Source organism: Rattus norvegicus, chromosome 15, assembly GCF_021556685.1.
Source record: "Rattus norvegicus strain SHRSP/BbbUtx chromosome 15, alternate assembly SHRSP_T2T, whole genome shotgun sequence".
Lineage (NCBI taxonomy): Eukaryota > Metazoa > Chordata > Mammalia > Rodentia > Muridae > Rattus > Rattus norvegicus.
Genome location: NC_141548.1, coordinates 3,937,443 through 3,950,368, shown reverse-complemented (window position 1 = coordinate 3,950,368; position 12,926 = coordinate 3,937,443). Strand labels below are relative to the sequence as shown.

Genomic DNA, 12,926 nt, shown 5'->3' with positions numbered 1-12,926 from the left:
ATTAGTGATAGAGCACTGTGCAAGCTTCTGAGTTCAATACCAAATACTGCACACAAATAAAATAATTTTAAAGTGGATATTCCTGAATGAACAGCATCCAAACCAAGAATAGAATGCTACCAACACTCCAGAAGCTCTTCTTGATTTCCAACACCACAGATTAATTTTGTTGTAAATTTATAGAAGAATAAGCTGGGGTGATGGTGTATGCATATGATCCCAGCAAAGAGGCAAAGGAGGGGGTGAGGAGCTTCAGGCCAGCTCAACTACATGGAACCCCCACACTTCCCAAAGCTAGGAGTGCTGACACCCCCTTAATCCCACCACCACTTGGGAGGCAGAAGGTCAAGGTCACCCTGGTCTACAGAGAGTTTCTGGACAGCCAGGCCTACACAGAGAAACCCTGTCTCAAAAGAAAATGAACAAACAAAAAGAAATCGTTCCCCTAAACTGGGTATAGAGGTACACACCTTTACCTCTCAGTAGTTGGTAGGCAGAGACAGGAGGGTCTCTGAATTCACGGCAAGCTAGAGATGCAAAGAGAGACCGTCTCAGGGCGGGGGGAGGGACAGGAAGGAAGAAACCTTCCCTCAGTTATTTGGGTAGTTTATGTCTTTTGCATAGAGTGCTGTTAGGAACATCTCTATGTGTCCTTGGAAGAACATATGTTTTCTATATATACATATATGTGTGTATATCTATGCATGGAACTAGTAGGTCATGTGATAACTATGCCAACGTCATTGGCATCTCCCCCTAAATTTTTCTCATGTGACTTCATGCACACTCTCTGATAGTGTGAATTCCAGTTGTCCAACCTTCGCTGTGTTTGATGTTGTCTATGTGTATTCCCTTCTGAGACCCAAGAGAACAGGACCAATACTCTTCATTAAAATTACCTGGTCAGGGCCATTGAAAGGGCGAGGCAGGCAGAGGTGTTTGTGTGCAAACCTGAGGACCTTTGTTCAGTCCCCCAATCTCATGAGGGACCAAGAAAGAGCTGACTCCTTAAAGTTGCTCTCTGGCCTCTACACAGTCTACACACATGCCGTGGCACATGATGCCCACCAGCACATGCTCACGCTCGCGTCCCCACCCCTTCACAGACAAACCTGATGGAAAAATCAGCTGGTTAGCCTGTAGTGGACACACCTGTAATCTTAGCACTTTGGCCAAGCTACATAAAACCTGTTTCTAAAATCTAAATTCAGTGAGTAGACCGAAAGGCCCTGAAAGAGTGAGCCTTTGTCTTCACAGAGCCAGACAAGCAAACCTTTCAAGGACAGTTATCTGTTCTCACTCCACTCTGCTCTGCCCTCCAGACTACAGGGAGCTGGGAACAGCCTGTAAATGAACTTGTACTTGGTGCAAAGATAACTCAGGAATTCACGTCTTCCGTGTAGACCAACCAAGTGGTTCTTTGCATAAGAGCAAACTGGCACTGAAACAGACCAGGAGAGCAGCATCTCCTCTTGGTATATAAGGAAGAAAGCTGGTCTAGTTTGCTTTTGTTGCTGTGATAAACACCATGACTAAAGGCAACTTGGGGAAAGGGTGGAATTTGTCTTGATCTTAGTCCATCACCAGGGAAACCAAGGTGGGAACTGAAGCAAGGCCATAGAGGAATGCTGCCTTCTGGCTTCTCTCCATAGCTCGTTCAACTTCTCTTTCCTTTTGTTTTTATAGATTATTTTTACTTTATTTTTATGTGTACATGTATTTGGCTGCATGCATGTCTGTGCACCATTTGCATGCAGTACCTGTAGAGGCCAGGAAGATGGTGTCAGATGCCCTGAGACTGCAGCTACAGACAGTTGTGAGCCATCTAGCAGTCTTAATCTACTTTCTTTTCTTCTTTTCTTTTCTTTCCTCTTCTCTTCTTTTCTTTTCTTTTTTTCAGAGCTGGGGACCGAACCCAGGGCCTTGCGTTTGCTAAGCAAGCGCTCTACCACTGAGCTAAATCCCCAACCCTTAACCTACTTTCTTATACACCCCAGAATCACTTGTCCAGGGGTGGCACCACCCACCATGGGCCCACTCACATCAATCATTAATCAAAAAATAAAATAAAAAAGCTGCAGAGACATATCTATAGGCCAGTCACATGGAAGCGGGTCTTTAATTGAGTTCCCTCTTTCCAGGTGACTCTAAATTGTGTTAACAACCTCACCTGCAGTTAGTCACATGACAACCTGTTATGCTCTATGCTCTTCTGTAAACCAAAGGTATAAACTGAGTGATGTAACCAATACTTTTATGTGCATTGGTGTTTTGCCTGCATGTGTGTCTGTGTGAGGGGTCAGATCCCGGAATTGGAGTTACAGACAGGTGTGAGCGGTCATGTGAGTGCTGGAATTGAACCTAAGTCCTCAGGAAGAGCAGCCGGTGCTCTTAACCACTGAGCCATCTTTCCAGCCCATAACCAGTATTCTCTCTCACAAATGCAGATATAGAAGGAAAAGGGCCTCACAGGAGCTTCAACATTTGCCTGCACATAGAACTTGATCCTCTGCTGTCCTCGCCCAGTGCACTTTGGGCCAACCATGCAAAAGATACACAGAATTAATAGAGCTTCCAGAGGCTTCACAGCTTGTGTTTGTTATTGTTCTCAATCAGATGCTAAATTAGGAAGAGAATATTTAGCTCTGTATTATCATGATTTGAACCCTAATTTGCTAATGGGGAAACAAACGTCACTGATAATTGCTTATGAAAAAATGTACCGTCTCGGAATTAGATGGTAACCCAATGATGATAATGGAGATGATTTAGAGGCAATAAAGACTACAAGAGTTCATATTGGTTTCATTCAGAAACATGATTTGTTCTCAAGTTCATTTTTTTTTTTGTGCTTAATGTTGAAAAGTGCAAAAATCCCAGTTTATGGTGGTGAGGCTCTGACAGTAAAGGAGCTTGCTGCCAAGCCCGACAGCCTGAGTTTGATTCCCCAGAACCACTTGGTGAAAGGAGCAAATTGTCAAGTTGTCCTCTGCTAGGACCTCCATAGGAGCACCATGGCACAGGTGCACACACGCAGACAGACAAATGTAATGCAGAGCAACTCTTGTCTTGGTTTCTCAAGACAGGGTTTCTCTCTGTAGCCCCGGCTTTCCTGGAATTCACTCTGTAGGCCAGGCTGGCCTTGAACCCACAGAGATCTGCCTGCCTCCGCCTCCCAAGTGCTGGGATGTGCACCACTACCACCACCCCAGCTGAACTACAAAAATTTTGAATACCAATTTGTTTTAAAAATAGTACAATGTAATTTGTCAGTTTTGACATCAATGCTGTGAACATCTTGCACACTTCTTCTGACACACATGTGAGTGTTCTGTTCACTTACCAAGGAATGGTGGGTTGGTCACTGGGCAGTAGACAACAATTTTCCAATGTCATGGTGAGTCTGTAGCCCCCCTGCTCAGACACAAGTTCCTGTGCTCAATCTTGTCAATCATGTTCTTCAAGCTTTAATTTTTTTGTTTGTGTATAAAAGGGTATTTTTGTGCATTTTTTGAAATGAAGGTATAATTTTTCATAAAGGAAAAATCCTTTTAGCATTTAAGATTATCCCTTTGTTAAATTTACTTATATTCGTGTGTGTGTGTGTGTGTGTGTGTGTGTACATGCACATGCATGCGATTGTGTGTACCCATGTGTATGCTGGTACTGCAGAGCCCCAGGTGGTTACTGGAACCCCTCCTGGAGCTGTGGTTTCAGGTGACTGTGAACTGCCTGATGTGGGTGCTGGGAACCGAACTCTAGAGAGCAGCAGACATTTCTAACTGTGGACTTGTCTCTGCAGCCCCAGATGTCCTTCCTAATCTTCTATGTCTTTAACCCTCCGCACACATTTTAGTTGACAGGGTTTTGTGGATTTATTGGGTTCTTTTAGAAAATTCCTTTTTATATTTTGCACTTATATTTTTAGGGTGGTTTTTTTGGTTTTTGTTTTGTTTGTTTTGCTTTTGGTTGGTTGGTTTGTTTGTGGGTCAATCTTTGGTGTACATCTGGTGTCTGTCCGTCCGGATTTTGGAAGTCTTTCCAGAGCTGACAGTGCTGTTGCGCTTGCCCTCTTTCAGGGTACTTGCTCTCCTTGTAGAAAACAAGGTTGTTAACGCTGTCTGGTTTCATTGGCATTGTCTATGGGACTTGAGGTCAGGATTACTGATCTGAAGGTCATACTGCTCTATGTATGAGCATTTTTTTTTTTTTTTGGTTCTTTTTTTTGGAGCTGGGGACCGAACCCAGGGCCTTGCGCTTCCTAGGCAAGCGCTCTACCACTGAGCTAAATCCCCAACCCCATGTATGAGCATTTTAAGTGTCCCATGGTAGTGCCTCTTATGGCCACACATTGGTCAGCACTGATATAAAACATTCCAAAGGTGGTTACAGATCTCTGCTTATCCTTCTGCTTGGTACCGCCGGCCATTGTCAGTCTGGGAACCACTTTAAGCTGCACTGAGCTTGAGGGTCTGTAACTATGCAGGTGTAACTCTGCAGGTGTATGCAGGTGTATGCAGGTGAGCTGCAGATGTTAGTGAAGCCTTTCTTGAGACTGCTAGCTGTCAGGGAGATTTTCTCTCAGTGCTTTACATCAGAAGATACCTATGGATAATAGATCCTGTTCCTTTGCTCAGATGATGAGAGTAACGTTGAAATTACCAGACTGGATTCGGGAAGTCCCTATATGCTGAACGAACAGCAGCCTTTGGTCTTACCTCGAGTGCCGCAGTCTAAGGTGATGTCAGTCACCTCAAATCCGGTAAGCCCCAGAGCAGATTGTGAGAACCCAGCACTGTTCTTGCCAGAGGAAGCTTGCTTGGGTGTTTGCCTTGGTTGCATTATTTCTAGCAAGAAATTTCATAACATACTTATTTTGAGAGATGGTTTCACTGTGTAGCCCAGCCCAGCCTTGAACTCACAGTCCTTCTGCCTCAGCTTCTTAAGTGCTGGGATTAGAAGTGGTTACAGCTAGTTCTTGAGAGAAAGAGGAAGGAAAATGTTTTTAACACAAAAGAGATGGTTAAAGGCCACATTAGAACAACTACAGTTCACCCCTACAAAGCCTTTGGAATTTAGGTTATTAAACAGGACGTGGGGAGACATACACCTTGTACTTCTGGCTACTCAGATGACTGGCACAGGAAGATTACTTGAGCCTGTCACTTCAAGGCAGCCTGTGCAATGCAGAGAGACACTGTCATAAAAAATTAAAAATACGCTTACCTAGGAAGCGCAAGGCCCTGGGTTCGGTCCCCAGCTCCGAAAAAAAAGAACCAAAAAAAAAAAAAAATATTAAAAATAAAAAAGCAAAAAAAGCCCAACCAATTGACCCCACCCCACCCCCAAAAAAAGAAAGAAAGGAAGAAAGGAAACTCACAAAGGACAGTGAATGGTACCAGCACTCCAGGCTAGTTAAAGATAAGTCTGCAGAGTTCAGGCCCATGCGCTGATGATAAAAGATCATTACTTTGCACTTACTTTTGTCTGTGGTTCCAGAGTTTGCTTGTGACTTTACTATTCTTTTCTCTTGTAAGCAATAATAATGTCCCTCTCTCCTCTTTGAGAGTGGCCATTAAGTGCTTTCATCTGTACTGATGAGCTGTCACTTAGAAATACCGAACAACAACAACAAAAAGAACCCTGTTCTCTTGACAGTGCTCTTTTGGGGGTCCTGGCCAACTGTTCTAAAAGTTAAGGCACAAGGTGGGGGGGGGGGGTAAATAACCTAACTGGAAACACTAACTTTGCAAACATAGCAAATCGAGCAGGTGTCTTCACCAACCAATGTCTGCTTTTGACATATAGATGAATTTCTGTCAAGCAAGTGGTCATCAGCCAAACGTGAATGGCCTCTTGATTCATGGGATGCCTCTACAGCCAAGGAATCTCTCCCTGATGGATAAGCTCCTGTAAGAAGCTCGAGTTGGAATATACTATAGAACTTAAATAGAATGCTGAGGAAATGGGAAAGCAACATCAGTCACCTCCATGCCACCAAGTGCCAGACACAGCCATGGAGGAAAACATTTAAGGGGCAAGGTCTCTATGCCTGGGAGCTGGTAACTGGGAAGGATACCCTGGACCTGGCCACATACAGCCTGCTGTGGGTGAGAGTCACGTGAGAGCTCCCCTGATGATGTGCTGTGCAGTCCCAAAGGAGAAGACTCTGATGAGTCCACTTCTAGAGATTTAGAGGTCACAGCTGTCCTAGGTAGGAAGAATGATACGTGAGGGAGTTGAGGATGGGGACCAGACCCAGTGTAAGATGCCTGACCGCAGTGCTCTCTGACCAGGGGGCTGGCTTAGCGAATGCCGGTGCCCACCGCCAAAGCCCACAGCCACCAAAGCCCACAGCCTGAGTCTGCTTCCGGTGACCTACACGATGGAAGGAGAGAACTGGCTTTCAGAGGTGTCCTCTGATACACACACACACACACCCCGACACGTGCATTCCCACACACAGAAAAGGAATTTTTTTTTTTTTTGAGACTTTCTCTATGTAGCCTTGGCTGTCCTGGAACTCGCTTTATAGACCAGGTTGACCTCACCTTAGATCCACTTGTGTCTGCCTCCTGAGTTCTAGGATTAAAGGCACGCACCAATACATCTGGCCCACAAAAGAGTAATGTTTTAGAACTTTAATGCTTCCAATCAAAGATCATTAACAATATTATAGGATTTATATAGGCCATGGTAAAATTAGTGGGGAAAGAATTTATGAAATTAATGCGATCAGATTGTGTATGACTATGAATGTCACACTGGCACTCGTCCATGTGTTGTATGTGACCACTGTAACTGGGCAGCATAATTTACGCAGGATTCACTAGGTTACCTCTGGGTTGGGTTTATTATGCAGAAACACTATGTGTATTTTGCATAGGTCATTTTTGAGGGCATTTCTCTTGAGTCAATACCTAGAAGCAAAAAGAAGGCAAAACAGGTGTGTGTTTAATTTTTGAGGAACTGCCAAAGTACTGATGAAATCTCACCAGCAAAGCCAGCTTCATAGGGACCATACCGTAGGGGTGAGGCTGACTCAGTCAGAGGGACTGAGAGGAAGGAATCTACACCAAGACTCAAGCAGGAGCTGTGAGGACTGCAGTCAGCACTGGTGCAGGCCAGGGAGTAAGTGAGCAGGACCATAGTGGAGCTCGGCCAGAGACTTGCCTCTCAAGTATTTGTTCCCACCATTCAAAGGAGGATGAATAACAGAGTAGGAGATAATGTAACAACAGGAAGCAGTCAGAAACGGATTCCAAGCTCAGGACATTTGCTTTGTGGGAAATAGGAGTTTCTTCTGGGTTATGTTTTGAGTAATGGGCCACCTGCAGAGAATGTGGAAGAGACCAGATGCAGCAACTGACTTAAAGGTCACCCAATAAGAGATGGCAGTTGAATCCACAGAAAGGAGAGGAGGTGACAGAATGGGAATTGTTGGAGAACCTTTTTAACTAGAGCCTAGTGAGAATGGACTGCATACAAGGCCTGGCTTGTATCCAGTGCCTTGGTGATTGGAGGACTTGGGAAGGAGAATGCCCAAGGGGTAGGCCTGAGACTTGGGGGTTTCTCTGGTCTTTCTACAGGGAGCCACTGCTCCACTTACCTTGGGCAGCATATGGCTGGGACCTTTTGATTGTTCCCAGTTTCAAGGCTCCAGACTGAACTGTAATTAAGTTCCAGTTAGCCAGCACTTTTTAGAGGTTTATTTGTGTGTATAAATGTTTTGCTTCTACATATGTGTATGTACCACACGTGTGCAGTGTTCACAGAACTCAGAGGAGGCTTTGATGCCCTGCAACTTAACTATTTCAATATCAAATGAGAGCCACACTGATGCCTCAGTATCTACCCTGAGGACATTCTGTCAGCTCAAAAAATGCTTCAAGTCTTGGAGGACCCTGAGTGGGAAGCTCTGAGTACCTGTCAACCTTGCTTTTCTTGTAACTGAACAAGTGACTGTGTGGCAAGTAGATTGTGAGCAGGTTCCCAGATCTCCATTCCAGGAAGTCATAGCTGAAACAGGTCATTGTCAGGTACATACCTATAATCCAAGCACTTGACAGGCTGAGCAGAAGGATCTCAAATTCCAGCCTGTCCTAGGCTATTTAACAAGTCCCCCATCTTAAAAACAGCCTCTCATGCCTGAATCCTAGATAACTTCTGGAAGCCAGTTTGTCCTTTTCTTCCCTGAATATCTCAGGTTAAGGCTTTTTTCCCTGAGCCCTGTCTTCTTTTATGTGGTGATTTTCATTATGGGTTTCTGATTTGGCCACTAGAGATCTTGATGACAAGCTCCTCATGAGGCCTGGGTCCAGTTCCGTCCTTTCAAACCGAAATTGGCCAAACCGAGCCATGGAGCTCAGTACATCATCCTTGTCATATACAACGCAGTCTGCCAGGAGGCGCAACCCCCCACCACGCACCCTTCATCCGATCAGCACGAGCCACTCACGCACTGGAACACCGTGGCCTGCAGAAGAAATCCTCAGAGGACCCCGGCTGTAGGTTTCAAACGCAGACTCTCTGAAACTGGTAAACTAGTAACAATAACAGACTCCCCGTAGAACAGGCTTCAGAAGCAGACAGGCTGTGCCCCAGACTAATGCACATAGTCACACCGTGCATCGTCTGCAGGTTTAGTTCAGCTCAAGCTTTTAAGTTTTAGTGAAATACAAAGCTGGATGAGATCATTCTCTTGATTCAGCTGAGGAATTACATTTGTGAAATGTAAGGGAGAAAAGGAAAAAACCCTCTTTGCTGCCCCTATTCTGGAAATCTAGGTGGCTTCAAGCCTCTTGAGCACACTGATTTGAGGGCTTGGGTTACCGAGTTTCTCATCACTTTGTGTTGTTACAACTTTGCTTTCGCATATGGATGGGATCTTCAGTCCGATGACAGCAGACTCACTCTCTTCTCCCTCACCAATGACCATGGGTCGGAACAACCTGCTGCCACCTATTGGAACAGCTGATGTAGAGCACCTGAGCATCCTGGGGTCCCAACGGCCAACAGTAAGCCCTTCACCCCGCCTGCCCGGGCTCACTCTGAGCTCTCCCAGCAGTAGTAGTTCTGTAGGACTTCACCTCGGGTTCTAGGCCATGGCAGTGCAGTCGGAGCTGCTTAGGAATGGGTACCACAGCTGCTGACATGGGACAGGGCTGATACGGAACAGGTACAGCTCCCAGGCCAGCTGTTTCTGTGACTTTGATCTCCTCTGCAGAAACCCCACGGTGATTCCAGCCGAGCCCGAAGTGCGGCGGTGGACGAGCCTAACCAGCAGCCCCAGGAGAGGCTCCTTCTGCCTGTCTTCTCTAGACCCAACACAACTCAGTCGTTTCTGGTAAAGTGCTTCCTGTCTGTGTTCTGGAGGGGTTAACACAGTGTCTCAGCCCATGCTGGTCTTGAACTCCTAACCCTTCTGCCTCAAGCTCCTATTTGTCTTTGATGGTTAGGGAAAGAAGTGAGGCAGGCGGACTGTGTTTGGCAAATTTAGGACTTATCTAGCGGCTTGATCAACTCTTAAGAAAGACAGTTGGATGTTCTACTGATAAAATACCTTCTAGGTGTATCTTCTTAAAATCCTAAGTGGTCCCCGCCTCGTTCTCTTGGTGATAAAATGCCCCACTTATAAACAGTTTCAGCAACCTGCTCTGGACATAAGCACACACAACGGGCTCCACTGCACACCTAAGCCTGACTTTGCTGTCTTCCCTGCTCTTGTGCAATTTACACGATAAAGTGGGGTCAGGTGGAGGACCTGGAGTTGACCTTCTTCCTATGAGTGTGCTAAATGCTGACACCTGCCTCCTTGATCAGCGTGCACTTAGTACCTCTTTTTAAGGAAGCACTTAAAGAACATCCTGAGGACGAGGGCCATGTCACCTTGCACACCTGTAGGTCAGTACATGGTTCCTACCTCATCTGCTTTGTGGCAAGGGGGCTTGCCCAGCATAAGGAAATGACTGAGCTCACACTGAGTGTTTACCTGGGTGTTGTGTCCTGCACCAGCCTTAAGAACGGTGACATCTGTAGCTCGTGTACCCAATCAAGCCATCTACAACAATGGGAGTTTGTATTTCTGTGTGTTTCAGGGCTCCCATAACAAGTGCCCACAACTCGGGCAGCCAAAACAACAAAAACTGTGTCCCTCTTAGGTACAGAAATGGAGAGCTCTGTGCAAGCTGCAGAGAACTTTCCTGCTTCTCTGTGGCTTCTGTGGTTTCCCCAATGCTTGGGCAGGATGGGTGTGTGGCCTGGTCTGGTAGATAAGCCCAGATCCCAGTGAGAAATCTGGTTGCCACACCAAAGGTGGGACCTGCCACGTGCACACATGTGGGTACACACACTGCTCACAACACAGAGAAAAATTAATTTAAAAAGGCTGGGGGGAGGGAGGTAGCTCAGTGGTTAAAGCTCTGTCTCCCATTCTCAGCACCCACAAGGCAGGTCACAAGTCTAACTTCCTGATGATACCTGCAGTCATCATGCCTATTACAAGTAAAGTTAAAAGACAATAGCCATTGAATTTATAGTCCACTCTAAAACAATTTTCACCTTAGCTTGATTACTTATGCAAAAAAATGGTTTTCCAAAAATAGTCACATTCACAAGTTCCAGGAGGACATGAATTTTGAAGGGCACTCAGTATTCAACTCAAAATTTCATGGGGCCTGAGCTAAGAGGAAAGTCACAGAAAAGGCCAAAAGAGAAATGAAGTTCTGTTCATGGATTCACTTGGAGTCCTAGAAGCCTGCGAACATCTGACCCAGTCTCCTAATTAGATTCAGAACATTTGTTAAGCAATGTTTATGTTCTATGTGTTTTTTCCTTTTAAAAATTAGTTTTGGGGGCTGGGGATTTAGCTCAGTGGTAGAGCGCTTACCTAGGAAGCGCAAGGCCCTGGGTTCGATCCCCAGCTCCGAAAAAAAGAACCAAAAAAAAAAAAAAAAAATTAGTTTTAGTTGCCTTAGGAATAAAACAACATATGAAAGCACTTCAAAGCCTCTTTAAAAAATAAGTTTATGTTCTAACAGTAAAAATTGCCTGCCTTAGCATTATTTTCCCTATTCCCTACCATAAAGATTAAGTAGCAGCTCGATTAACTACAAGTGTGAGTGCAGCCTCAGGCCTAGAGCTGTTGACTAGAACCCTGTTCCTTGGTGCTCTTGTCTAGCAGGAGTCAATAAAGCGCAGTCCGTGAGCTCTGCAAGGGCCGCTGCCTGGTTTGTAAATAAAGCTTTCCTGGCAGTCACCAAGCTCACTTGTCTATGGCTACTTTACAACAGCCAATGCTAAGTCATTGCAAACTCTACCATGTGGCCCCTACAGCGATCTGCGAATCCCTCGCCTTCCTACTGTTTTGGCTGCAGAGTTGTGGGCATCTGTTATAAAAGCCCTGTGAGGCATAAATACAAGCTCCCACCACCGTTAATGTGAGATGGCTCAAGGGTCAAGATGGGTACATGAGCTACAGATGCTGCCGTTCTGGAAACTGGTGCAGAACATGGACTCTCTAGGTACTTTCCCCTCACCACAGTGTTGATTCTATTTAAACGGCACACTGTAACATCAGATGGTATTCTTTTGACCAGCTATGGTGTTGCAAACTGCAGTCCCAACACAGTAGAGGCAAAATAAAATATCTTTTTTAAAATCTGATTGCAACATTACACCACATGGATTTGTAAATGCTAAGATTTTCTTAAAGACAGTAATACAGTTGTAGAACATGCAATTCCTACAAGTTAGCAAATCGCTTCGTGAACATCTGGCTTGGAATATTCTACTTGGAATTCAATACAGGTTGTTAACGTAGGGTTCTCCTCTGTGGTGGTTTGAGTGAGATGCTACCCATAGTCGAGGGCATTTGAGGACTTCATCCCTAGTCAGTGAGGCTGTTGGGCAGTTTAGGAGGCATGGCCTGCCTGCAGGAAGTTCATCAGCTGAACGTGTGTGAGCTAGACGCCCACCGATTGCTGGCTGGATCCCTCTGCTTCCTGCTTGCAGTTGAAGACACGATTCTCAGCTGTCCCTGCCACCATGCTTTCTGCTTCCCTGCCTGGACGGACTCAATGAGCCACTCCTTCTCAGTCTTGCTCATGGTGTCTGATCAAAGTAGCAGGAAAGGAGCTGACATACTCTGGAAGCCTCAAACGAGCATCTTTTGAGAGCTACATCCTAATATGCCTTTTCTTTTCTTGTAGCCAGAAACACAGTACCGAAGCTCATGTGCGTCTGAGTGCCCTCATCACGCCCGGCCTGGCAGGGGGTCTGCAGGTACATACGGGGCTGCAGGGCTCACTCTCCTCTTCCCACACATCTTCCTCTCCTGCAGGCTTTGCTATACTTAGTTGTCCCCCACGTAGGTAAATCATCTTAGCATAAGATGGGTATAAAAGAAAGGCCAACTGCTCAAAGCCAAAAAGTTCCTGATTTCTGCTTTTTAAAAAATTACCAAGTAAACTCACCTTTAAGGTAAATAACTGTTTTTAACAAAAATATTTGAGGAACCAGAGAAAAGAATGACTCAGTGGTTTTAAGAGCACTTGTTCTTTCAGAACCTAAGGTTCCTAGCACCTATGTCAGGCAACTCACGACCACCTGCAAGTCCAGTCCAAGAGCTCAGACGCCCTCTGCTGGCCTCCAGATACCTGTACATGTGTGGTGCACACTCGAAGGCACACATACATATACTTAAACCTTTCTTCCTTTTTGATTTTTCAAGACATGCTTTCACTGTAGAGCCCTGCTTGTCCTGGAACTCACTCTGTGGTTCAAGCTGGCCTCAAGCTCAAGCGATCCACCTGCCTCTGCCTCCTGGGTGCTGAGATTAAAAGCTGCCACTCTCCAGCATCAATCTTTTTTTAAGCCTCCAGTCTAGTTACTACATTCAGCTACACTTTGAATAAGATGTTAATTAG

The 12,926-nt window shown here is 45.5% G+C and overlaps 1 protein-coding gene across 20 annotated transcripts in view; it reads left to right on the top strand.

The window, feature by feature from the left end:
- Fam149b1 (family with sequence similarity 149, member B1) overlaps nt 1-12,926 on the top strand; it is a 37,952-nt gene that overhangs the window by 24,015 nt on the left and 1,011 nt on the right. For 5 of the 20 annotated variants that reach the window (XR_015637906.1, XM_087585120.1, NM_001013878.2 and 2 more), the window contains 6 exons: nt 4,638-4,762; nt 5,809-5,912; nt 8,283-8,507; nt 8,894-9,017; nt 9,227-9,346; nt 12,210-12,282. Coding sequence is in view for 9 of the 20 variants with exons in the window: in XM_087585120.1 (XP_087441246.1) it covers nt 4,638-4,762; nt 5,809-5,912; nt 8,283-8,507; nt 8,894-9,017; nt 9,227-9,346; nt 12,210-12,282 (771 nt within the window). In the remaining 11 variants the exon portion in view is untranslated. Of the gene's footprint in view, nt 1-2,447; nt 2,817-4,637; nt 4,763-5,808; nt 6,111-8,282; nt 8,508-8,893; nt 9,018-9,226; nt 9,347-12,209; nt 12,283-12,926 lie in introns of those variants that run through there. The other 15 variants (XR_015637902.1, XR_015637907.1, XR_015637908.1 and 12 more) reach the window with 7 other exon arrangements.